Source organism: Erythrolamprus reginae, unplaced genomic scaffold (genome assembly GCF_031021105.1).
Source record: "Erythrolamprus reginae isolate rEryReg1 unplaced genomic scaffold, rEryReg1.hap1 H_33, whole genome shotgun sequence".
In the NCBI taxonomy this organism is placed as follows: domain Eukaryota; kingdom Metazoa; phylum Chordata; class Lepidosauria; order Squamata; family Dipsadidae; genus Erythrolamprus; species Erythrolamprus reginae.
The window spans coordinates 370,812-397,872 of record NW_027248488.1 but is presented as its reverse complement, the minus strand read 5'-3'; the positions used below and the strand labels follow the sequence as shown (position 1 = coordinate 397,872).

The following is a 27,061-nucleotide window of genomic DNA, read 5'->3' as shown; positions in this document are numbered from 1 at the left end:
CCACAGCCAGGGAAAAGATTGTGGTTTTCAACATCGATTTGTCTTCTTTCTTTACACACAGCTCCCTTTCTCAGATTGACTCGGCTCTGGTGCCCGCGGAAAGAGACTGAGGAGAAAGGGGCGGGGACCTCGTTCCGTAATGGAGGGAAGCATTTTTTACCTCAGGCTTCTGAATTCAGAAGCGAAGAGGGCGAAAGGGCGCCTCATCTCTGGCTAGAGAAAAAGATAGAATTGTAAACCTCAGAAAGGGAGATCGTGGAAAAGGAAAATAAAGCTGAATTATGAGGAGAAAAAAAACCCATTTCCACGGAGGGACCGAGGGGGAAATTCGCCTCACGAGGCGCCACTGGGAAGCGAAAGCCCTGAAGGCTGGGGGGAGGGGAGCCTCCTCATGGATGTCCCCACCATCTTCTCAAGCAGATCAACCGCTGCAGGGGATCTACTCCCAGACACAGGGGATCTCGAGTGGGGGGAGGAGCGTGAGGAGATCGCCCGAAACTCTCTGGGCTGGAGGAGAATCCGAGTCCGCCCTTGACGACCCGCTTCTAGGCGGCGAGGAACTCGGAGGTTCCCCATAGAGGCTCCCGGTCTTCGTCTTCTGACCGCCCGGCCGTTTCTGACAGGATTTGGACCCTTTGGAGGCTTCCTCCGATCTCTGTGGACTCTTCAGGGCAGCTGTTCTTGGAGGAGGCGAGTTCAAATCCTCCAGAGATTTTTCTCCATCTCCACAGACGGTTCCGGGACAGAAAGAAAGTGCCGCCTCGAAGCCTTACTCTGACATTGAGTCATCGAGGGTCCCCCCCCCCCCCCCCCCCGCATCTCCCATGTCCATCATCTCCGTCCTCTCCCTTCGGGTTCCTCTTTCCCGCCCTTTCTACCATCCCGACACTTTGCCCCAAATCCACCAAGGGGCGACCTCCGCCAAGAGAAGGGGACATCGGGCGCTTCCCTATTGGCCCACCGGAGGTCGAACGTCACGGCTGCCTTTCCAACAGAGGCTGCGGAGGAAGTGACGTCACAAAGGCTCGCCGCTCTAGGATGCCGCACTCGCTCTCCTTGCACACTGGACTCCGTAGGAGGCGCAGAGGCTGCGGGAGAGTCTGGCGGAGAACATCGAGACGGGCCCCGGGTGAGGGATGGGGTTGTCTTTCTGGGTCCCATGCTCCCCAGCCGCAGGGGCAAACGGGGAGCCGGGGAAGGATCCGACTGGGAGGAGGGGAGGGGAGGCCTTGCAGAGGCCCAGCAGGAGAAGAGAGAAGCCGAGTGAGAAGGAGGCAGGATTCGAACCAGGCTCCCCGAGGACCTGATCCTGGCTCCGGAGGGGGAGAGAAGCGGGGCGGCCTCTCCACCTGCCTCCTTCCCGGCCCTTCTCAGAGGACCTCAGCCCTGTGCTGGAAATACCACTTTCTCATTCTTAACCTTCGTTTTTCTTTCCATCTCAGCTACAGAAACTGGAAATCATTTGTGGTCTTTCCAAGGCAAAATTTTCTCCTGGGGGGGAAATGTGGAATTACTTGCATGGACCAGTCCTGGAGCCCTAGAGATGGTCCTTTGAAGGAAAAAGGCACCTGGAGGCCCCCAAGAGTCCTTGGATCCATTTGGAGTTCCTCTTCAGGACAGAGAAAGGATGGAGACACCACCTCTTGCAAAGGAGGGAACTGGAAAAGGCCCTTCAGCTGCTCAGCCTGGGAAAGAAGGGAAACTCTGGACAAGAACTGGACAGAAGGTCCTGGAGGAAGAATCCATCCCCCCTTCCGAAGTTCAGCCCTGGAAGTTCATCCAATACCAGGAGGCTGGAGATCCCCGAGGACTTTGCAGGAGACTCCATGACTTTAGTAGGCAATGGCTGAGACCAAAAAACCACACCAAGGCCCAGATGCTGGACCTTGTGGTTCTGCAGCAGCTCCTGTTCCTTCTGCCCCCAGAAATGAAGAGCTGGGTGCGGGAGTGTGGAGCAGAGACCAGCTCCCAGGCGGTGGCCCTGCTGGAAGGCTTCCTCCTGAACCAGGAGCAGGAGCAGAAGGAGCAGGTCCAGTTGCAGGTGAGACATTTTTGGGAGCTCAAAAGAGTATAAAGATTGCGTTTCAATACTTCACCCCTCCTTCCTAAACTTCTCTGATGTTCATTATATGTGGCAATTCATCAATTCTTTTTCTTTTTTGCAATTTTTAAAAAAATGTTTTCTCCACAATAACATGCTAATACAACTCCAACATACAGGTAGTCCCCGACTTACGACGGGAATCCGTTCCCACGGCCCGTCGTAAGCCGAGTTTGGTGTAAGTTGGAATATTCCGATTTACATGAATATTCCGACTTACATGGCGGCGGCGGCTTCTGAGCAACCAACCGCCAGCCTCCTGCTGAACGTTCGGGTGAGGGGATCTCCACAGTGGGCGGCCTCGGAGGCTACAGCAACGCAGCCCCGAGAAAGACCAGCTTCAGGTGACCAACAGCTGGTCCTTCTTGGCACTGCGTTGCTGCAGCCTCCAAGGCTGGCCACCACGGAGATCCCCTCGCCCGAATGGAGGCAGCGGCGGCAACCTCAGAGGCAGCAGCAGCGCAGCACCGAGAAGGACCGGCTGTTGGTCTCTTGAAGCCGCCGCCACCTCCGTTCGGGTGATGGGATTTCCACAGGGTCTCCGAAGCCGCCGCCCATCACAGAGATCCCTTCGCCCGAATGGAGGAGGAGGCGGCAGTTGTGGCTTCAAAACTGTCCCCGGGTCGTCGCAACGACGAAATGTCGTACGTCAGGGACGTCATAAGCCGGGGACTACCTGTATACCCTCTGTTCAAAGACATGGAATAAGGCTGCATCAGGGGCTCTAGACTGGATTGCGCCTTTATGCGCCTTTATGCATAAAGCCCTAGATGGCTTAAGACCAGGTTATTTATGGGATGGTCTCCTGCCACATACCACCCTGCGACCGAACAGAGCCCACAGGGTTGGCCTCCTCCAGTCCCTTTGGTTAAACAGTGTGGGTTGGCAGGCCCACAGGGGAGGGCCTTCTCTGTGGCAGGCCCCGCTCTTTGAAACCAACTAGCCTCCAAGGTCCACACCGCCCCCACCCTACTGGGTTTCCGAAAAGCCTTGAAAACCTGGCTTTGCCAGCAGGCCTGGGGACTATGAGAACTTACATCTTTAACCCCAGCCAAGACATGAACTGATTGGGATGTTTGGTATATGAATGGAGTGATTATATTATAGGGTTTTTATTATTAAGGAGTGTTTTTTAGTATTACTAAATATTTTATCTGATTATATTGTTTACAATTATTGCTGTAAGCCACCTTGAGCCCTCAGGGATCAGGCAGCATATAAATTCAATTAAATAAATAAATCATTTCATTGTTGATTATCCATTTCCCCAATTTTTCTATATGCTGTTTCCTTTAAACTCAGAAGAAACGAGTCCCAAATTATTTTTCCAGCAAAGTAGCTCTCCAAATCCATCACCAGCCTTTCTTCTCCACCTCCAGCACTTCCGTCCTTCCAGCTTCTTAACTCAATCGTTCTGTTCGAAACCACCACAGTTTGGATGGCTTTAACAAACCATTGTCCCCTGCCTCTGGTCGTGGAACTAAGCCGGCTGGCTGGGGGTGGAGTGTCTCTGACTCCTTCCAGTTGCCAGCAGCTCTCCACTTCTTCACCGTCCCTCCAGGGTGGTTCCGACCTGTTTCTAAAAGAACCAGGTCCCCAAAAGGCAGGGATATCGGGGATCCCCTTCAAGAAGAGGGGAACTCCGTTGAGCCACGGTTCTCAGCAAGTTGATTATATATGATGATTTGACATACAAGGAGAAGAGTGAAGAGAATAAAATATTAATTGTGATCGTATTTTAAGATTGGCCAATTCATCAATTTTTGAAAACCTTGTTCTATTGTTTTCTCACTCAACCTCCCAGATGGATATTGGGGGCTTTGAGGTTCTGTTCCCGAATATAAGAATCCACTTTATGTGTCACGTATATTAATTTTGCTTCTTTTTTCCTTCCTCCTGTTTGAAGTGCGGCACTGTGAAGATCAGAGATCCTGAGGGACAGAAGAAGCCACCAAATCCCCCTCATGAGCTATTTTTCAAGAGGATCCCTTGGGAAGAGCCAAGTCACCTCAAGGACACCTCAGAAGGTAATGAAATCTTCCAATTGCCCATCTCTTCTATAGAATATCTCCTACTATTTTTTAATTATGCATTTTGAAATTATTTATTCAATACAGAGAAACAAAGAATGAAGCTTTCTGTTTTTTATCAAGGAGAGCAAACAGCGGTTGAACCTCCAAATCAAGTAAGAAAAGAATACTGTGTTCAGTTCTGGAGACCTCACCTACAAAAAGATATTGACAAAATTGAACGGGTCCAAAGACGGGCTACAAGAATGGTGGAAGGTCTTAAGCATAAAACGTATCAGGAAAGACTTCATGAACTCAATCTGTATAGTCTGGAGGACAGAAGGAAAAGGGGGGACATGATCGAAACATTTAAATATGTTAAAGGGTTAAATAAGGTCCAGGAGGGAAGTGTTTTTAATAGGAAAGTGAACACAAGAACAAGGGGACACAATCTGAGGTTAGTTGGGGGAAAGATCAGAAGCAACGTGAGAAAATATTATTTTCCTGAAACTGTAGTAGATGCTTGGAACAAACTTCCAGCAGACGTGGTCAGTAAATCCACAGTAACTGAATTTAAACATGCCTGGGATAAACATATATCCATCCTAAGATAAAATACAAGAAATAGTATAAGGGCAGACTAGATGGACCACGAGGTCTTTTTCTGCCGTCAGTCTTCTATGTTTCTATGAAGCCCACTGAGAGAGTCGCCTGCCAAGACAGAGGTGCAGGGAGGCGGATCCCGGGGCGGGCAGGTGGAAGGGCTGTTTCGCGTCTCTCCATGTCACTGTGGAGTGGGGGATGTGGGGCTCTTCCCCTCTCCCGCCATGGCCGCTCCAGAGCCTCGATCCCTGCCTCTCCTACTAGCAGGCAGGGATGCATTTCAAAGTGCCGGAGACAGCAGAGGATTCGACTTAGGTGGCCACCAGATGCCTGTTCTACCTGGGACCTGTAGCTCCATCGCGTTATTTGGTGTTGTTTCCAGGGAAGGACGTTGTAAAAGTAAACTTCTCACGAGTTCCAGACGTTTGATTAAATTCGCAAGAAGTTGTTTTTACAATGTGCTTCCCTGGACACAACACCAAGGAACGCAATGGAGCTGGAAAGGAAAGACGTTCATCTCGCGGCCCACCCTGCCCCATTTCCACTCTTCAAATTACACCTCTAAATGCCTGGCGAGGGGAGGGGGAGAAGAGACAGCAAGGAAAGGAGTCTCTCGCTCCAGGTGTCTCGCTTCCCCCCTGCCCCAACCTGCCATCCCTCGATAAAGAGATGGCAGGGAACGGAAGCAGAAAGGCTGCTGTTGCCATTGGGTCAGGGTGGGACATGTTGGGCCACATGATGCACACCTTACCTTTCTAGTGTACCTTTTTTTTAAAAAAAAAAATTATTATTATTATTATTTTTTACTAGATTTGTATGCCACCCCGCTCCGGAGACTCAGAGCGGCTTACAACAACGATATATAGTACAAATCTAATGGTTAAAAAAGACAGTTTAAAACCCTTATTATAAAAAAAGTCATGCATCCCAAACCAACCACACATAAAATGAAACAGCCTGGGGGAATCAATTCCCCCGTGCCTGACGGCAGAGATGGGTTTTGAGGAGTTTGCGAAAGGCAAAGAGGGTGGGGGCAGTTCTAATCTCTGGAGGGAGTTGGTTCCAGAGGGTTGGGGCCGCCACAGAAAAGGCTCTTCCCCTGGGCCCCGCCAGACGACATTGTTTCGTCGACGGGACCTGGAGAAGGCCAACTCTGTGGGACTTAATCGGTCGCTGGGATTCGTGCGGCCGAAGGCAGTCCCAGAGATATTCTCGTCCGATGCCATGAAGGGCTTTATACCTTGGCATTGTGTCCAGAGAAAAACATTGTGATAAAACTTCATACTTCTCGGACTCGCGAGATTTTTTTCTTACAATGTTTTTCCTGGACGCAAGACGGAGGAACGCGATAGAGCTACAAGTCCCTGGTAGAATGGGCATCTTGCGGCCCAACACATCCCAGCTGCCAAAAATGAGTCTCCATCCCACACTTCCCACATCCAGTCCGACACTTGCCCCCTACTGCACCCCCAAAATAATAAGCCCCCCGATAATGCCAAAGCCATATTTTGGGGCTCAAAAGAAAATAAGTCCCCTTCTTATTTTGGGGAAAACACGGTAATATTTCATGTCATCTTGATTCCATCCCTCTCTTAATACAGACTTTGATTCTGTTGTGGGTTTTTTGACACCTGTAGCATACTGCTGACTCATGTTTACGTGGTTGTCCACTAGGACTCCAAGATCCCTGACTCCTGTTGAGCCACGTCTCACGTTCTATGCCAATGCATTTGGGGTTTCTTTCCTAAAGGCAGAACCTGACTGACTGGATGACTGAGAACCTCCAGGCATATTTGGGCTTTTAGGATTTGCAGCTTGAAGGAGATCTTGCAAATTCCATCGCGTCTGCTCACGGGGATTCTTGCTTCTTTAGGGTCCTGTGTCCTTTGGGGAGGTGGCCATCTCTTTAAGCAGTGAAGAGTGGCTGCTGCTTGATCCCAGCCAGAAAGCCCTGTACCACGAAGTCATGTTGGAGACATCGAGGATGGTGGCCTCCTTAGGTAAGGGTTCCTCTATACGTAACTGTATAAAATCATTTCATCTCTGGTTTTTTTTCCTTCTTCTTACATTAATTCCAGTCCCCCTTCATGGTCTTCTAAGTAGCAGTTTGGTTTATAAGAAAGAGATGGAAACTGCAGTTCAATGTTTCCAAATGTAAAATAAGGCACTTGGGGAAAAGGAATCCTCCATCTGGGTATTGTATTGGCAGCTCTGTGTTAGCCAAAACTTCAGAAGAGAAGGATTTAGGGGTAGTGATTTCTGACAGTCTCAAAATGGTGGTCGGGCAGTAGGGAAAGCAAGTAGGATGCTTGGCTGCATAGCTAGAGATATAACAAGCAGGGAGAGGGAGATTGTGATCCCACTGTATAAAGTGCTGGTGAGACCCCATTTGGAATAATACTGTGTTCAGTTCTGGAGACCTCATCTACAAAAAGATATTGATAAAATTGAATGGGTCCAAAGACGGGCTACAAAAATGGTGGAAGGTCTTAAGCATAAAACGTATCAGGAAAGACTTCATGAACTCCATCTGTATGGAGTCCGTGGAGAGGGGCGGCATACAAATCTAAATAATAAATAAATAAATAAATAAATAAATAAATAGTCTGGAAGACAGAAGGAAAAGGGGGGACATGATGGAAACATTTAAATATGCTAAAGGGTTAAATAAGGTTCAGGAGGGAAGTGTTTTTAATAGGAAAGTGAACATAAGAACAAGGGGGACACAATCTGAAGTTAGTTGGGGGAAAGGTCAGAAGCAACGTGAGAAAATATTATTTTACTGAAAGAGTAGTAGATCCTTGGAACAAACGTCCAGCAGACGTGGTTGGTAAATCCACAGTAACTGAATTTAAACATGCCAGGGATAAAAATATATCCATCCTAAGATAAAATATCTTTTTTTTCCTGCTGTCAATCTTCTATGTTTCTAAAAAGAAAATGCACAGGTACAGTATATGTGGTACCTTGCTCAATAGAAGTAACTATAAGAGGGACCTTAGAGTCTAGTGGACAACCATTTAAATATGAGCCAGCAATGTGAAGCAGTTGCCAAAAAAGCTAACACCATCCTAGGCAGCGTTAACAGAGAGATAGAATCCAGAACGCATGAAGTCTTAATATCACTTTATAATGTCCTGGTAAGGCCATAGTTGGAACCAGGTGTGCTTTTATGTGTCCTGTGGAGGTCATGTGAGAGGAGCATGTTGTCATTTGTCCCCTGAAACCTCCAAAATTATGTGAGAACAGAATTTTCACACTTAGATCATGGAAGAGCATCTCCCAATCCAATTGAAGAACCAAGGCTTCGTGCAGTATGACTGAGAGCACCTAGGGTATAAAGTATAAAGTTTTGGTCGCTATGATGTAAAAAATAGGTAGAGACTACAGACTGAGTGCAGAGAAGAGCAACACAGATGATTAGGGGACTGAAGTCTAAAACATGAATGGTTGCAGGAACTGGGAATGTCTTGTTTGTTGAAAAGGACTAGAGAAGACTTCCAGTAAAAGAAGAGGGAGTCAAGTCATTTTCAAGGTTCGATTACTGCAACGCTCTCTACATGGGGCTACCTTTGAAAAGTGTTCGGAAACTCCAGATCGTGCAGAACGCGGCCGTGAGAGCCATCGTGGGGCTTCCTAGATTCGCCCACGTTTCTGCAACACTCCGCGGCCTGCACTGGCTGCCGATCGGTTTCCGGTCACAATTCAAAGTGTTGGTAATGACCTTTAAAGCCCTACATGGCATTGGGCCAGAATACATCCGGAACCGCCTTCTACCGCACGAATCCCAGCGGCCAATAAGGTCCCACAGAGTTGGCCTTCTCCGGGTCCCGTCGACCAAACAATGTCGTTTGGCGGGCCCCAGGGGAAGAGCCTTCTCTGTGGCGGCCCAGGCCCTCTGGAACCAACTCCCCCCAGAGATTAGAACGGCCCCCACCCTCCTTGTCTTTCGCAAATTGCTTAAGACCCACCTTTGTTGCCAGGCATGGGGGAGTTAAGTTATTCTTTCCCCCATTGCTATTACAAGTTATGTATGGTATGTTTCTGTGTATGTTTGGTTTTTTATAATAAGGGTTTTTTATTTGTTTTTATTGATTGGATTGTTCATGTTGTTTTACCACTGTTGTTAGCCGCCCCGAGTCTGCGGTGAGGGGCGGCATACAAATCCAATAAATAATAATGATAAATAATAATAAAGAGCAGCTGAGAAGGTTGGACAAGAAGCAATGGGTGGAAACTAATCAAGGAGAGAAGCAACTTAGAACTAAGGAGAAATTTCCTGACAGTTAAAACAGTTAATCAGTTAGAACAGCTTGCCTCCAGAAGTTGTGAATGCTCCAGCACTGGAAATCTTTGTCTCAAGTGATGTAAGGTTTCCTGTATAAGCAGAGGGTGGAACTAGAAGGCCTCCAAGGTCCCTTCCAACTCTGTTATTCCATTCTATGTCTTAACTCGGAACTGAGTCTCTGTGAAATGTGCATATGCAGTGGTACCTAAGAACGCCTCTACTTAAGAATTGAACAGGGTGTTCAAGATTATTTTGCCTCCTCTTAAGAACCATTTTCTACTTAAGAACCTGAGCCCGGTAAAATTTCCCAGGAAATTTGAGAGTGGCACAAAGACCCAGCCAGTTTCCTGCTGTTCCCCCTGGGTTTCTCTCTCTGGTGCAGTGTACGTGAGGCAGCCTCTCACCGGGTGTATGGGAGGCGCATGCTCCTCGTCGCCACTTCAGAGTCCCTCTTTTTTTCTTTTTAAAGTTTTGGATTCCCCTCACCTCACCTTCTTCCTTCGGCAGCGACTGACCTCCTCCTCTTCCTCCTCCCACCCAAATTCTGAGCTTTTATTTCTTTCCTAATGGGTTTGCACACATCATTTGCATTTACATTGATTCCTATGGGAAAAATTGCTTCTACTTACAAACTTTTCTACTTAAGATCCTGGTCACGGAACGAATTAAGTTCTTAAGTAGAGGCACCACTGTATATAGATAATTGTAAAGAATGAGATGTTTTCCAGATAGTTTCAAAACTTTGATGATTCATGAATATAGAAATCATCATGTCTATATCACACCTCTGTAAGCATGCAAACGTACAACCTAGTGGAATTTCGGAGAAATCCATAAGGAAATCCACTTGACTTTCTACACTTTGATCTTTTTCTCTAATCTTATTACCATTTTTTATTTCCCTTTTGCTTTGAAGGTGATAATGGGCAGGAGGATCAAGATTCCTGTGAACTGTTCCAAGTGATCGATGCTAAAAAGGGAGTGGAGAATTTTGGAATTGGAATGGAAGCCAAAAGCCCTGAGAGAAACCAGTCAAAGAATTGGAATCGGGAAAGCTCATCCTCCACTGATGCTCCGATGCAAGACTTTCTCCCCCAAGTTAAAATAAGGGGAAAATATATTGGGAAGAGTGTGAAGCTAAACAAAGCTGAAGTACAAGTAGATGAACACTATTTAACCCAAAACAAAGGCGAAGATGCTATAAGGAAGCACAACGGACAAAATTACAATGGGACATTAATTCTTTTTCTTGGGAATTACTTTCTTGTATCTCAAAAAGTGATTGACACAAAATGTTTGCAAAGTGTAAAAAGTTGTAGAACAAGCAGGCAGCTTACTTCCCATAAGTTGATCCACACAGGGGAGAAACCATATAAGTGCATGAAATGTGGAGAGACCTTTGGTCAAAGAGATCATCTTACTTCCCATAAAATGACCCACATAGGGGAGAAACCTTATAAATGCATGGACTGTGGAATGACCTTTGCTCAAAGAGATCATCTTACTTCCCACAAGATGATCCACACAGGGGAGAAGCCTTATAAATGCATGGAGTGTGGAATGACCTTTGCTCAAAGAGATCATCTTACTTCCCACAAGATGATCCACACAGGGGAGAAGCCTTATAAATGCATGGAGTGTGGAAAAACCTTTGGTCGAAGAGCTCATCTTACGAACCATAAAATGACCCACACAGGGGAGAAGCCTTATAAATGCATGGAGTGTGGAAAGACCTTTGGTCAAAGAGCTCATCTTACTTCCCATAAGATGACCCACACAGGGGAGAAGCCTTATAAATGCATGGAGTGTGGAAAAACCTTTGCTCAAAGAGCTTATCTTACTTCCCATAAGTTGATTCACACAGGAGAGAAACCATTTAAATGTTTGGAATGTGGAAAATATTTTAGAACAAGCAGGCAACTTACTTCCCATAAGTTGATCCACACAGGGGAGAAACCATATAAATGCATGGAGTGTGGAAAGACCTTTGCTTACAGCAGTGCACTTAATACCCATAAAATGACCCACACAGGGGAGAAGCCTTATAAATGCATGGAGTGTGGAAAAACCTTTGCTCAAAGAGCTTATCTTACTTCCCATAAGTTGATTCACACAGGAGAGAAACCATTTAAATGTTTGGAATGTGGAAAATATTTTAGAACAAGCAGGCAACTTACTTCCCATAAGTTGATCCACACAGGGGAGAAGCCTTACAAATGCATGGAGTGTGCAAAAACCTTTGGTCGAAGAGCTCATCTTACGTACCATAAAATGACCCACACAGGGGAGAAGCCTTATAAATGCATGGAGTGTGGAAAGACCTTTGGTCAAAGATGTAATCTTACTTCCCATAAGTTGATTCACACAGGAGAGAAACTTTATAAATGCATGGAGTGTGGAAAGACCTTTGCTCAAAGAGCTAATTTTACTTCCCATAAGTTGATTCACACAGGAGAGAAACCATTTAAATGCATGGAGTGTGAAAAATATTTTAGAACAAGCTGGCAACTTACTATCCATAACAGGATCCACACAGGGGAGAAACCATATAAATGCATGGAGTGTGGAAAGACCTTTGCTCAGAGCAGTACATTAGCTTACCATAAAATGACCCACACAGGGGAGAAACTATATAAGTGCATGGAGTGTGGAAAGACCTTTGCTCAAAAAGCTCATCTTACTTCCCATAAGTTGATCCACATAGGGGAGAAACCATTTAAATGTTTGGAGTGTGGAAAATATTTTAGAACAAGCGGGCAACTTACTTCCCATAAGTTGATTCACAGAGGGGAGAAACCATGTAAGGGCATGAAATGTGGAAAGACCTTTGGTCAAAGATGTCGTCTTACTTCCCATAACACGAGTCACAGAGGGGAGAAGCCATATAAATGCATGGAGTGTGGAAAGACCTTTGCTCTGAGCAGTAGACTTACTATCCACAAAATTATCCACATGAGGGAAAAGCCATTTAAGTGCATGGATTGTGGAAAGACATTTACTAATGGAAGAGGACTTAGAAGACACAAAATGATCCACACAGGAGAGAAGCCATATAAATGTATGGAGTGTGGAAAGACCTTTGCTGATAACACTACACTTCCCATAATACGGTTCACACGGGAGAAGCCATGTAAATGCATAGAGTGAGGAAAGACCGTTGTTCAGAGCAGTACATTTACTTCCCATAATAGGATCCACGTGGGAGAAACCATATAAATGCCTGGAATGTGGAAAGACATTTACAAGTGGCTGTGGACACAAAAAGATCCACTCAGGAGAGAAGCCATTTAAATGCATGGAATGTGGAAAGACCTTTGCTCAAAAACCTAATCTTATTTCCCATAAAAGAAGCTACACGGGGGGAGAAGTCATTTAAATGCATAGTGTGTGGAAAGATCTTTGCTTATAGAAGTTCACTTATTTCCCATACGATGATCCACACAGGGAAGAAGCCGTGTAAATACACAGAATGTGGAAAGACCTTTGCTCAAAAACCTAATCTTATTTCCCATAAACGGATCCACACAGATGAGAAGCCCTATAAATGCATGGAGTATGGCAAGACCTTTGCTCGGAGCAGTGCACTTACTTCCCATAAGATGATCCACACAGGGAAGAAGCCGTATAAATGCACAGAATGTTGAAAGACCTTTGCTCAGAATAGATATCTATCGTCTCATAAAAGAATCTGGAGAAACTGTATAGCAATTCCACTTAGATTTATGTACTATTCCACAATGCTTTCCCACTTTTTCTCTGAGCAGTTTATGGGTCCTCATTTTAGCCACCTCAGGAGGATGAAAAGCTGAATAAACTACTAAAAGTAATCTATACAAGTTGAAGATGTTTTCAATAAAATGCCAAATTGTAACGTTTCAATTTTCTTTTATTTAAAAAATGCTCCATCCCTTTTCTTGCTGACATATTTTTTTCTCATCTAGAATTTACATTTCTTGTTCACACAAATAGTCACAAATTGTTTCACTTTGTACAGCTACTTCCTTTTTTTAAAGCTAGTCCATAAAGATTGTTAATGTTCTTAGATGCAAATGGACTTATTATGAAAAACAAAGCAAACCCACATGAGAAATTATTATTGTTGTTATTATTATTATTATTATTTGGATTTATATGTCACCCCTCTCCGAGGACTTCGAGTGGCTTATAACATAAAAAGAAAACAATACAATATAGTAGCCTAAATCCAATTAATTTTAAACTAAATATACTAATCTATAATCCCAAATTTTATTTAAAAGCTGCATAGAAACATAGAAGATTGACGGCAGAAAAAGACCTCATGGTCCATCTAGTCTGCCCTTATACTATTTCCTATATGTTTTGAAGGGTCCTGATTGGGTCTTTTTCTCCTTCCACCAACTCCTGTCTAACCACCTGCAGGTGAGTTTCTCCTCCCCCTTCATCTGAACCCCTCCTAAAAGTTTTTATTTTTTATAAAAGGTTTTATTTTTTCTAACAAACATTGCATATTTCATGTACAAAGTGTCTAGATTTATCTTAAATACCTTTCCATATACATAGTCCCATTTCATTGTCATCTCTGTTTCAATTCCAACTCACAATATTTTCCTTACATATTTATCTTATTTTCTTCTTAATACAAACATAATATTACTAATCACTCAAATTCCCAATCCCTTACAATAACATCAATTAAACATCCTATTTCCTACATACATTTCTCATATTTTCTGTCCCACTATATTTCAACTTCTCATAATTTAATTAATTTAATTTAGTTTAAATTATCCTTTCATGTTCCATCTACTGTTTTGTTTTGCTATAATCAATATATATCATCCTCAAATCTTACACAAAACCCCTTTAATTTAACAATCCACAATTTAAAATACTGGTATATCAAATATCCCATCCCATTTTTTCTACTAAATCTGTTTTCCCATAAATAAAATGCATCATCACATATCTTAATTACTACTCGGCTATTTTACCCTAAACCTTGAACTTAATTAACTATAGCAATAGCATAGCAATAGCATTTAGATTTATATATCGCTTCACAGTGCTTCACAGCCCTCCCTAAGCGGTTTACAGAGAGTAAGCATATTGCCCCCCACAATCTGGGTCCTCATTTTAAGGACCTTGGAAGGATGGAAGGCTGAGTCAACCTTCAGTCCACTGAGATTTGATTTGCCAAACTGCTGGCAGACGGTGATCAGCAGAAGTAGTTTTCAGTACTGCACTTTAACCACTATACCACCGGGGCTCTTCTATCCACCATTAATAGTATTAATACAGTTCTCTTAAGCCTATTAATATGAACTTGGTTTTCTTTCTTTCCAGTAGCCTTCCCTTTTTAACCATTTTCCTTTGGTCTCAAAAATCCCACTTCTCAACAAGAGGGGCGTGGCCAAGCACAGTGGTGACATGGAGTTCCCCAGGTTCCACCGGGGAACCTAGATATCTGTGTTGCCTGGGAACCTGGTTCTATCAGAACCGGGTCAAAAGAAGGTGAAGAAGGGAGATGATGTTGGCAGTATGTGAGGGGATGTCAACCTCCCCCCCCTGGAGCCAGGGCCGCCGATAGGGCAGTATTACCGGTACTGGCGTCAAGGTCCCGGCCAAATCGAAAAATGGGCGGGGGGGGGGGGGGCGATTGAAGAAGACCGGTAACATCTGCAGTGTGCTGGTGAGTTGGAGTGCTAAGGAAGCTAATTGGATTCAGTTGCTAAATTGTTACGATCGGGCCCAGGCAAGAGCACAGATCAGCAAAAATGCCTAGTTTTCTCTCTTCTGCCTGAAGAGCTTCATAGCTGTTAAAGATGAAGTTTGGATTAGGGCTAACTTGGTATACATTAGGGTTTTTTTTTGAAATTGTTCCCTTCTAAGTGTGAGGAAAAGATGTGTTGCTTTGGAGTTGATATGTTTTTTGGAGCCGTCTCACCATTTTAAATTCGAGAAGCAAACACCATCCTGGATTCGAGAAGCAAGCATTGTGGGAAGTGGGAAGATTTGAATATGCAAAGGAGAAGCTGTGTAGAGCTAAGGACTAAGGACTTTTCAAAAAACAAACAACTACATCATATTTTGAGACTTGTGCAGAGAAGATCTGAAAAGGGAATTTGTTATTTTACATTTTACATTCTACATTATGTTAAATGCATACAGTAACATCTCACGGTATGTGTAATAAATATGATAACATCCTAGGAAAAGAAGAAGAAAGAAGAAAAGAGAAAGAAAAGGTGTTGTTCTTAGAGCCACAGACATGCTATTTGTTAAGAGACATTTTACATTACACATTTAAAAGCTTAAATATATTAAGTTATGGAATTTAACAGTAGGTACATCTATGAGAAAAAATCTTGGATTTTTTGCACATTTGCTTCACAATATGGATTTGATGATACATGAGGGTGTGTTCTTTTTTATAAAACAATTTTAAAATTTTGCAAGCTTTGGAAAATGCTATAAGGAGATAGGTGGAGAGGTTAATGAGAAGAGAGAAAGTTTTTTTGCTCTTCCCTCCTCTTCCTCTTCCTTTTTCTTGCACTGTCCTTTTCTTTTTCTTATTTTTTCTTTTCATACTGTTGTGTCTTTATATTCATAGTTACCTTATCTACTTAGTGTAATTTTCTATTTTCTGTTTATATCTCTTTGTGTTCTTATTTCTGTTGTGATTCCGTCTGAGGCCCCTCAGGGAACGGCTGATCCTCTGCCGGCTTCCTGCTCAGAGGGGGAGGATGAGAAACAGGAGGTTCAGGCAGACGGGGAGGAGGAATCTCAGGCTGAGGAAGAGGGAGGACAGCCAGAGTCCCCCGAGAGGGAGCTCTGCCCAGCAAGCAGCCTGGATTCCTTAGAGGAAAATGCACAAGCAATAATCGATCTGCGACAGAGAAGAGCAACACAACGAAGGGACCAATTAGCCAGGTACTTTCAGCACTAAAGAGGCAACAGCTGGGTTTGGGTGTGGTGCTCTCTGGAAAGGCTGAAAAGGCAGACCCACGCTTCCTGGCTTGTGGAGTATTATCTTTGGGAGTCCTGGGACCTGGCTGTGATCTTTGGCGTCTTGGAATTCTGGTTTGTGACTTTGAATACTGAAACCTTGGGGGACAAAGGTGTGGGTCTTATTCTCTACAGTGGTGGGTGTGCCAGCAAGAAGTCTGCTGTATTGTCTGGCCATCAGGACTCTGCTATAAAGTCTCATAGCCTGTCTGTTGGGAAGAACAGGTTTTTCTCTGTGTTTATTTTTCAAGCTATAAAGTGCTTTTGCTTTTACCAGCGTGTCTGGCTGTTTTTTCCAGTTGGTGTTGAAGTCTGGAGGCACCCAGACAGAACAATTTCTTTATAGATTTAGTTCTATTTTTTTAACTTTCTTATTTTTAATTTTTTATATAAAGGAATTAGTAACTAGGTTTGTAATTGGATTAATTGGGCAATATTTGGTGATCCTATTTGTTTTGTTTTTTCCCCGCTTTGATTATGCTACCGCAAGATGTTTTCAATTTTTTTAGGGGTATTTTTTAATAGGCGATAATTATCTGTAAAGAGTTGACCTTTTTTTACACCTGTGGTGGAGTTTACGTATAGTTTTAAACATTATTGCATATAATTTATCTTCTGGTTACCTGTTATTTATTGGTATTATTGTGAAAACAAGTATTTTTCTAGTGTGGTGCAGGAGTATTTTGTCTTTATCCTTTGTGCCATCTTATTGCTGCTTTTAATATTGTTGATGGCAAAATTAATAATATTTTGTTAATTTTGTGTATTTGCACTGTTCTGGTTATTTATTTATATGTATGTAATATGTTGATGTGACTTGAATATATTTTCTGCATTATTAACACATTGGTCAAAAACTGAGAGGCCACCGAAGAGACATGTGGAATCAGTGCGGCTTTACTAAAGCTGAATATATGACAGAACTGGTGGCCCTAACAGCTGCACTTTGTAATGTTATATTTGTTATATGTTGTGTATATGTTTACAGTTCACTGTGCTTTCCTTTATGATGTCATATTTGCACTATAGCAATAAACATACTTGACCAAAAGATTTAACAAAATGACTCATATTATTAATCTGTCAAGCAAGTGTACCTTGTTGTAGTGGCAGGGTTTAATTTTGTTTTGTGAAAGGTAAATTTAATACATAATTGGTATGCTGCAAAATGTAGTTTAAAATGGCGGCGGGGGGGGGGCAGACACTTAGGCTGTATGGGGCCCCAAAATTCCTGATGGCGGCCCTGCCCGGAGCCAACAAAGAGCTCCTGACCAGCGGAACAGGAAGGCAGCTTGTCAAAAGCCGTCTAAGCTGCAGTGGGCAGGAATGGATAGATTGATTTGATTTTTGGATTGGAAGTTACCTGGCAAGGCTCAGTGATGTCACTTCCTTCTCAGCCTCCTCTGGAAAGCCCCTCGTGACATTCACCCTCCGGTGGGCCAATGGGAAAGCGCCGGGAGTTCCCATCCCTTGACAGAGAGCGCCCCCTGGTGGATTTGAGGCAAAGTGCCTGGATGGGAGAAAAGGCGGGAAAGAGGTGCGCTTGACAATTCAATCTCAGCTCAGTTTCTTTTGAAGACTTTAAATGTGAAGAGAGTGAATTTCATGGCTGGAGAAGGAAAGTGCACAAAGCAAAGGTCACAAACACCCCGTTGTGCCTGAGGGAGGGCGGGCTCCTGCCTGAGGGGATCTGCGCTCTGATTGGTCGCTGAGGGTGGGAAGGGGGCGTGTCCTTCCCCCCTGCCTTTTCCCTCTGGGCGCTGTTTAAGATTTACCTCAGGAGGCTCCCGACTGTCTTCTCTGCTGCGGACGTTCATTTCTCTTGATAGAAAAGGGCCGATTTTTCTCCGTGTCTCCCTCTTCCTTTGGACAGCAGCCACGCGTTTCCTCCACATGGACCTTTTTCCCTTCTTTCCTGCGGAGAGGGAGGATAAACTCCCTGGAATCGAGGCCCAGAGACTGGGAGCAGGAGGGCCCAGTGGGAGCCCCAGAGATGGGGGCACAGGGGGGTTTCTCTCCCGCTCTGCCCACAAAGGGAACCATCCAAGGAGGGAAGGCAGCACCCTGGAAGTCCATCCTGGCTTAGGGGACGGGTCTCTCCAGAGAGGAATTGGGATCCTTGGACCATGGTCCACAACACCTCCGTGGGGGCTTCTGGCAGGGGATGAGCTGCCCCTCACAAGGACCCAGAAGGTCAGTGTGGGAACTGACCACATCTTCTCATCCAAAGGGCTTGAGAGTGAAACCGAAGTGAGAGGGAGACGAAGGTTTAGAAACTGATTCCCAAGTCAAATCTCAGGAGAATCAATCAAATTGGAAGAAAAAAGGACACAAATCAGGAGATGTAGAAACCAAATATGGCGTCAATCAAAAGGCAGCAATGCGAGGAATAAACAGGTCGAATCCCGGAGAAAATCTGTGGAGGGAGCTGCAGGTTCGAGGTGTCAAAGGTCAGCCGAGAAACCTTCATGACTTCCAGGGGACTCATCATTTCTGTATCAGGGGGTTAAATACTCTCCCCCTCCCCCACTGTATTTAAAGACAACAAATGGACAACATGCTGATGTGAACAAAGATACTTCTAATGTTTCTGCTTCTATTCAAAGTATGAAGGTTTATCTATCCCTCCATCCATCTATCTCCCTCAATCATTTCTCTCAAATTTATATAGCCCCCCAACTCACAAGTGACACTGATTCACATACAGCAAAGCTAAAAACAAGTATTTACATGAAATTATTTTTAAAAAACATTCAAAAGAATAAAAGAAGGAATGTGAGGCACTTTTTTCAATGCCATTGAAACTTCAGTCATTAAATGAACCCTTATAAGTCAAGGACGAAGGGGCTGCCCCACCTGGAGACTCAGCCATGGGGCGGAGGAGGAGAGTCCCTGAGCTGCCCTGATGAAGAATCCAGGCTTGTTGCCTGCTGGATCCTGGCCAGTTCCCCAGTTCCGCTTCGGAGGAGCCCAACGCTTCAGGCTGGGGAAGCGAAGCCCACGCGCCTCTTCAGCTGTTGGGGCTTGCAGAAAGAAGAGATGCTCTCTCTATGTGTGTGTGTGTGTGTGTGTGTGTGTGTGTGTGTGGAGTGGGGGTGTCAGGGAGAACTCAGAGAAAATCAAAAGTCTTGCAGGGGAAAACATGGATAGGGCCTAGAAGTTCTGCTTTGATCAGGAGAGCGATGGACGTCCCACCAGAGTCTCTGGATCTGGGGCCCATTTGGTGTGACTGTGTGTGTGGAAACACACAATTGTGGGGCAGGTTCGGACTCTGCCTCCTCCTTCAGCTGCAGGTGGAGACCCAGTTCTGTCCTTCTGAGGCCGGTGCTGGGCCAGGGGAGAGTTTGACCCCTCCAGCCCCCCTCCCCCATCCCAGGAAAGGACTGAGGCCATCTCAGGACACAGGCCCTGTGGGATGTCTGCCTGCTGCAGCCGGGAGAGGGTTGGGGCTCTGAGCGCTGCCTGTTTCAACCTCCGACAGCTGGCAGCTGATCAGCCTCCCCTGCTCTCACCTAGTTGAGAGACATCGGCCTGGCCAGCCTGAGGATGGGAGACCACCAGGAGGCCTCTGGGCTACTGCATAGGCTGAAACCCCTCCAAGACAAGGAGGGGGAAGCTTCAGGCCCTCCTCGAACTCCCCTCCCTCCAAAGATCCACTTCCCATTCCTCTTTTAGCCTTGTCTGATCTCCCTGAAACTCTCCCCTCCCCCCTTGCTCAGTTCCTGCTGTTTGGAAGACCTCGTGGGAGCCCAATTCTCCTTGTCTACAGAGAGGGGAGAAGGTTAGAGTGGAGCAGAAATGATAAATGGGGGGAGCACAAGGGGGGTCTCACCTTCCTTGGTCCTTGCCCCCCCCTTTAAATTCAGGAGCCCTTTAGACTTTCTCACCTTCCTGAGGCTCAGGGTGCAAGGGGGGTGATTGGGGGTCTCCAAGCTCCTCTTTCCATTCCTCCCCTGGGAGCGACCCCCCCCCCCCCCCCAGTCCTGGGTCAGGAGGGGAGAAAGGCTGCCCAAGCAGAGCAGGTTGGAAAACTGTATCCAGGCAGAGGATCCACCGCTGGGTCCATTGGAGGAGATGTTAGTTCTAATTTCCGACAGTAAACAATCATATAAGCTGGAGCCAATTAACAAAGCTCCATTCACAACAAATGATTTCTAGCCGTCTGTCACATCAGAAACAAGCAGCAGATGTTGGTCTCCTCAGGAACAATTCAAACAGTCAACTCAAAACCAATTCTCAATAAAAGCAAAATAACGAAGTCCCCAGAATCTCTATTAAAATTTTTGGTTCTTTTTATAAATTGTAACTGTATTGTTTGGTTTCATATACTGTCCACCCACTCACCCACCCTCCCTCCCTCCCTCCTTCCCTCCTTCCCTCCTTCCCTCCCTTCCTTCCTTCCTTCCTTCCTAAATAATACTGACACCTTTTCCAAGGAAGAAAATCTGTTCGGAAACGTTTCCACTTTCATTTTCTCTCTTCCGCCCTTCTCATCCGAGTGACAGAATCACCAGAGGGAGACTGTGGGTTTTGGGGGCAAAAACCGCCCCCCGATTCCCCTCGAGATCCAGACTGGATCCCGGGATCTGCTTTGGCAGGAAAAGGGGGATCCCCTCGACGCACCGGAAGAAAGAGGGAGATTGCTACACGATCGGGGTTGAGGCGCTTCGTCCAGACGTTGTGAGCGAGGGAGACGCGTGTTTCCAGGAAGGGAAGCGCCGTTTTCTCTGGGAAAGCCACCAGATCCCTCCGGAGATTCCCCCCTGAAGAGGGGGAGGGCCTGGGGAGAGGATCCGGCTGGGATCCCCGCAGATCCTCTCCGCCTCTTCCTGCCCGGAGTGTCAGCGGGGTTTTTTCCTGGCTTCCCTTCCGGATGCGGGGAGGCTGTGACCCCCGAGTTCCAGCCATCCATGGGGCGGCGCCTCCCCCCTTGTCACCCGGGGCAGCTGCGGGGGGCTCCCTCCTTCCAGGCTGAGCGGGTGGGGGGAGCCCAGAAGGACCCTACCAGCTCCGGATCCACTCGACCCTTCGGGAGTCTCCGCAGCTCCAGCCTGGGCGCCCTCTGGGCACTGGGGGAACTCAAAGGACATCCAGTCCGCCCCTCCAGGCGCCCAGAGAAAGAGAGAGTGGGGGAGGGTTATGGAGCCGCATGAAGGAGCCCCCTAGAATGCAGCCCCCCCCCCCAAGACTGAGCACGTCCCCCTCCCCCTCCCTCCGCTCCTCCCTCGGCTTCGGACTATCTCCTGTATCGGGCGAAGTCAAGGGAGACTCTACCCGGAGACCGATAACGCTGCAGAAGGGAGAATTCCCATTGGTCCTCTTGCTCCTTCTGGACACGCCCAATGCCGAAGTCGGAGGAAAACTCCTCCCCCCTCAATCCAGACCCACCGATTCCGCCTGTGGGGCTGGGAGCCTCCGCGTCTCTCTCCTCTCTCGGTCGAGCGCTGGTGGAGCCGCCTCATCCATGGCTTTGGTGGGGGTCGCCCTGGTGCTGCTGGTGGGGGCGCTGGCCCGGATCTCCGGAAGCGGAGGGGGGAAGGAAAGCCCCGGTAAGGAGGGGGAGGAGGGGGGTGGGAAGGACCCCAGCAGTTGGGGGAGGAGAGAAAGCTTATGGGTCTCCAGAGCCTCCGTCAGCCTCGATCTCTGCGTGATCTGCTTCCCTTCCTCCCCACAGGAGGATGGAGAGGCACCCCCGTTCCCCGAGTGTAGCCGAGGGGGGGGGAAAGTCGCAGCCGGTCCCCTCCCTCGCACCCCCCCGCAGCGTCTGGGTCGGAGGGGGCAGCAGGGAAAGAGGAAGAGAAGCGAAAGCGAAAGAGGGAAACTGAGGCATTTTGACTTTTTCCAAAACGTTTTTCTTCTGAATCTCAAAATTGAGGCTTTGGGGGTCAGGCAGGAGGGGAGGTTCGATCCCTTCTGGGGGGGGGGCGTGAATTTGGGGAGGAGGCTAAGAAACCCCCCCCTATGGGGAGCTGGAAGGGAGGGAGGAGGATCTGGGGGGCTCCCTTTGAGAGGAACTTGGGAGGGGCTTCAGGGGGTCTTTGGGGGGGGAGAAACTGGTGGGCCCCCCGAGAATCCCTCAAAGGTGGACTAAGGTTTCGGGGGGGGGGGTAGAAGAAAAGTTGGAGCGACCCATGGAAGGTGGAGGATGAAGGACTGTGAGACTCCTGGAGGGTCAGTCTAGATGTCCTCCTTGTGCCCCCTCCCCCGCATGGAAGAGAGAGGGGGGAGGGGTGCATTTGAGTTTCCCTCCAGTCTCGAAAGTTCCCTCAGCCCCTCCCCCATCCTTCGATCCAGCTTCCCCTGCAGAGAGTCGATCTCCTGCACCCGTTGGGCTTCTGCCTGACTTTCCCCCCCCTTTTCCTCCCCTCCCCCTTCCCCCCCCCCCTCTGCAGACACCCCGCCCTCAAGAAGTCTCCCTCCCTCTCTAGGGCTGAGAGGGTTCCCTTTCCCTCCTCCAGGGGGCGTCTCCCACCAGTGTCCCCTCCCCTCTTTCCTTGGGACCCTCCTCCTCCTCTACCAGCGGCTGGGAACGATGGGCCCTGGGGTCCCTCCTGACGGCCTTCCTCCTCCTCTTCCTCCCCCTTCGCAGCCCATTTCCTGCTCCAGGGGAAGGTCGAGTGCCGCTTCCTCAACGGGACGCAGCGGGTGAGATACCTGTACAGATACTTCTACGACCGGCAGGAAATTGTCCGCTTCGACAGCGACCGCGGGGAGTTCGAGGCCCTCACGGAGTTTGGGAAGGTGACTGCGGACGCGTGGAACAGAGACAAGTTCATCCTGCAGGACGCGAAGGCCGCTGTGGATTACTTCTGCCGGAACAACTACGGGGTTTTCCAGAGGGGCCGTGTGATTGGCCGGAGAGGTGAGTCTGGGGGGGGGTAGATTTTGGGGGAGGGGACCCCGCCCCCCTTCCCTTTCCAAGGGGGTCCAGGCCTCTGAGAGGAATCTCCAAAGAGAATCCATGGAAGCCCCTTGTGGTCTCCTTTCTCTGCCTTTTTCTTCTGCATTCCGAGTCACTTCCACGCCAATAAAGAAGCAACTAAGCAAAATAAATCAATGGATAAAATTAAATAAGCAAATTAAACCTATACATAAATAAAGCTGATTAAATGGAAACTGAAATAAAAATAATAAAATAACTTAAATTAATTAAATTTAAAATAATAAATGAAATAAAAAATAATAAAGTAAAGTAAAATAAATCAATAATAAAATAATAATCTAAATAAAGAATAGAATAACAAATAAACTAAATAATTACAATAAATAAAGTATAAACAATAATAAATCAATAAATATATAATCTAATAAATAATTGATAAATAAAAAATAAATAAATAACAAGAAATAAATAAAAATATTAAAGGGCAACATAAAATGTACTTTGCAGTCCTGCCGTTTTAAATCGAGAGGCCTCTTATTTGCCTATTAAATTGAATTCCTGGAGGGGCGGAGGGAGAAAGTAGGGATTTAAAAAGAAAGAAAGAAAATATATTTTTCCCATCCACTTAAAATCTCCACAAACTCCCATGTGACCAAATTGGAACCTCAAAACCTTCACACCACAGTCTTGAAAATAAGGAGGTTTGTGGAATAGGTTATAAAAATAAAAATGTAAAAATGCTAAATTGAAGCTTTTGAATTTCCACGGATTTAAAATCTGACCCTTCCCTTTTCTTCTTAAAAGACTTTTTTTCTCACCCACAATTTGCATTTCCTGTTTTTTAAAAAAAATGCTGTTTTCACTTTGTGAATCCACTGCCTTCATTGTCTTAGCAATTCCCACAAAGGCCTTTAAGGTCCCCAGATGCAAATGGGATCAGCCTGGAAAATGCAACAACCCCCACCTGAAATGCTGTTATTGGTCTGCAATCTGACCAGATCCCAGGTTGGAAGGACAGATGACCATTTCAAAAGTGGTTGTTCTTGAGCAGGACAGAATTTACTGTCAATCAGAAAATCTCTCAAGAGGAAACAAAATGGTTCTCAAAGGACTCTGGGCTGGAATGGGTCAATTGTGGACCCTCTTGGGGGCTCATCCACACTAACCCCCCCCCCCCATTGATCCATCCAATTGCTGAAGGAGATCAAGAGGGATCCCCTGCAAGGCTCTGCTGAGATCCTGGGACCCACGTGATCTCCTGAGCCTCCAACTACCCTCACTTTCCCTTTCCCCAAAAGATCCCCTCTGGATCCCTTCTCTCTTCTCTCCTCTCCTCTCCGCCCCTCTTGCTTCTTCTTGCTTTCTTTCTTTCTGCCATCTTGGTTGATCATCTTCATGGTTCCGCCCTCTCTCCTCCCCTCCACAACCTCTGCGTGAAGCCGCTGGGTGAGGCCGTCCATCACTAGGGCTGGAGGTCTCCTCCGTATGCTGATGATATCTGTTCACATCTCCACCTCTGGGGACACAGGTGATTCTGAGGCTGTGGGTGGATCAATGGGGGATCAGAGGCTTCGGCTGGACCCTGGCAAGACCAAAGGGCTTTGGGTCCATGGAGCAACAACATGGGTGGACTTCAACCAACTTCCTTCTGGGTGGAGTTGCATTGTCCCAGAGACCCAGTTGGCAATTCTGGAGATTCTCCTGGACTCCTGAAGAGCATCTGCCAGTCAAGGTTCGGAGAGTGTTCATAAGGCTTTGGGTCAGTCGTGGTCACTTTGGCAAATAAATTTAATAAATAGATACATTTACTAAACAAATGAACAAATGTTGTGGTAATACACCAAAATTAAAAGTGTGGTTTCATTTTCAACAAGATTCCAGGAATCACCCGACTGGTGCTGCGTCTGTCCTTTCAATCTCCTGCGTTATTTCTTTCCACGTCCACCACATCTGGCAGAAGGTTCCTTCCACCTCTGGGCGTTTCCAGCATTTATCCCGGTCAGACTTGCCTTTTTCAGGAATTCTTTTATGGAGACTGCAACTGATCCCAATCACAAAGGATTTAGGAGAGGGTCTTTGGGGAGGGGCGGCATACAAATCTAATTAATAATTATTATTATTACTATTATTATCCCCCCCCCCTTTTCATTTCTTGCTTCAATCTACTTTGGAAGATGACTCAAAACACAAAATATTTTTTTCAGGCGTGAAAAGGGATCTTGGCCTGAACCAACCAACTGGGTCTTCTGTTCTGGTCCCTCCTGTGTCTCTCATGTGCCTCCTTCTCCTCCCTCCCTCCAGCCAAGCCCACCGTCACCATCTCCCCCACCAAGATGGACCCAACTTCCCCCAACACCATCCTCCTCTGCATAATGACGGGCTTCTACCCCGTGGAGATCGAGGTCCAGTGGCTGAAGAACGGCCAGCCAGAGAAGGAGGGCGTGGCCTTTGGGGAGGAGCTCCAGAACGGAGACTGGACCTACCAGCTCCAGGTAATGCTGGAGACCCAACCCCAGAGGGGGGACATCTACACTTGCAAGGTGGAGCACGCCAGCCTGGAGGCCCCCATCACCGTCCAGTGGGGTAAGTCCCTCCGCTCCCACCCTTCCTGGAACCCGTCCTGCCCTGAGAAGGGGGAGAGACCCTCTCTGTGGTGGGGGGAGCCAGAATGGACCCTCCTGGGGGAAGGTGGGCCCGATCCTCCTGCTCAGGTGAGGCTCCTTCTCCTTCCCCAGAGCGCCGTTCCTCCCGCTCTGCCAGGGCCAAAATCTGGACGGGGATTATGGGGGCTGTGATAGGAGTGGCCTTCCTGGCTGTGGGGCTCTTCTCCTACCTGAAGGCCAAGAAAGGTGAGTCTGGGGGGCTGGAGTAAAAGTTGTGGGGAGAGGTTGTGGGGAAAAGTATTTTGGGGAAACTTCTGTTCTTGGAGGGTTTATTAAGGGAAGATATTGCAAGTTATTATGGGCTATCGATGGGGAGGGGGAACCTCTGAGTCCTCCAGCCCATGAAGGGTCCTGATTGGCTCTTTTTCTCCTTCCAGCAATTCCCATCCAACCACCTGCAGGTGAGTTTCTCCTCTTCCTCCCTCTTCTCAGCCCCTCCTATAAATTATGGGTATTTTTCTTTAATTTCTCAATTGTTCCTTGTTTAAAAGAAAACCTGCCTGAACAATATCTCTTCACCCCCCCTGCCCCCCCTCCCGGTCCCAGGTGATCCTGCAGACTCCTTTGGGTTCCTTAGTTGGACCCTTGACCGGCTGTTCCTCCTGACCCTCCCCCCTTCTCCTTGTGACAGTTCACACAATTTCTGGCCATGTGACCCCAGGCTCCCCCCTTTGCTGCCCCCCCCCCCATCTTAGCCCCATATTCCTTGTTCACATGAAGAATCGCAGCCTTTTGCTCCCTGGAATGGGCGGATTCTCTCTCTGTCTTTCTCTGCCTGTGGGGGCTGAAAGGGAAGAAAAATAGGTTATTTGCAGTAAAAGTTTTTCCTTATATTCTGATTTTCTTCCCCTTCTCTTTTCCTGCAGCACTCGTGAATTAATCCTGCTGTCAACCTTCGCTATAATTCTGCATCGTTTCTACGCTTGGTTGCCAATAGTTATGGGGAGGGGTCTTGGGTAATGGGGGGGAGTGGGCAGGAGGCCCTGTGAAGTGGAATAAGTTTCCTCTTCCTTGAAACCAGGGGACCTGAAGGAGACCGTTAGAAGTGACATTCCATAAATGGGAGGTGGGTGGAAGATGCCTCCACCTGATGGTCAGGGACACTAGGGATTGGACAATCTCCAGAGGGGGGGGGGGTCACAAGGGGGTTTGATCTACGCAGGTATCGCACCTTTTTCTCCAGTCTTTGCTTTCACCTTGACTGCTGTCAGTCCTGGTTTATGATAAATTCACTTTTGAACCTTGAAAAGGTCTCTGAGTTTTATTTCTCTTAAATTCTGACTGTGGCAGCTGACACCTGCTCTCCGATGCACAAGGATTTATTTTCATTTCTTTGGTCGCTGATGATTCTTTGTCCTGTTTGCAAACTCTGAAAAATGGAGGCTGAAGGTTGGAGGTTGGGGGGGGGAGGAGAATGGCAGCGTGGACCTTCTCTTGCTGAGAACAGACCCCTCCCCACTTTCTTTCCTGTGAGGGAGGGGTGGAGACCATGGAGACTGTCCCCAGGGATGCTGGGCAGACCTGTCA

At 47.0% G+C, this 27,061-nt stretch overlaps 2 protein-coding genes and 1 pseudogene across 3 annotated transcripts in view; all 3 read left to right on the top strand.

Annotated features, from left to right (window-relative positions):
- LOC139155611 (DLA class II histocompatibility antigen, DR-1 beta chain-like) overlaps positions 1-26,783 on the top strand; it is a 39,929-nt gene extending 13,146 nt beyond the window's left edge. Inside the window, exons 1-6 of one of the 2 annotated variants that reach the window (XM_070730813.1) lie at positions 21,358-21,537; positions 22,578-22,850; positions 25,173-25,454; positions 25,607-25,720; positions 25,912-25,935; positions 26,401-26,783. In XM_070730813.1, coding sequence (XP_070586914.1) covers positions 21,453-21,537; positions 22,578-22,850; positions 25,173-25,454; positions 25,607-25,720; positions 25,912-25,935; positions 26,401-26,414 — 792 coding nt within the window. In that variant the 5' untranslated portion in view covers positions 21,358-21,452 and the 3' untranslated portion in view covers positions 26,415-26,783. Of the gene's footprint in view, positions 1-21,357; positions 21,538-22,577; positions 22,851-25,172; positions 25,455-25,606; positions 25,721-25,911; positions 25,936-26,400 lie in introns of those variants that run through there. The other variant, XM_070730812.1, reaches the window with a different exon arrangement.
- LOC139155608 (zinc finger protein 493-like) lies at positions 1,031-12,876 on the top strand. Its single transcript, XM_070730808.1, has 6 exons — positions 1,031-1,129; positions 1,443-2,041; positions 4,008-4,128; positions 4,219-4,286; positions 6,587-6,713; positions 9,918-12,876. The coding sequence occupies exons 2-6, from the start codon at positions 1,628-1,630 to the stop codon at positions 12,146-12,148; spliced, it is 2,961 nt and encodes a 986-aa protein (XP_070586909.1). The 5' UTR covers positions 1,031-1,129; positions 1,443-1,627; the 3' UTR covers positions 12,149-12,876.
- LOC139155612 (zinc finger protein 723-like) lies at positions 12,153-12,876 on the top strand (annotated as a pseudogene).
- Positions 26,784-27,061: the final 278 nt, after the last annotated feature.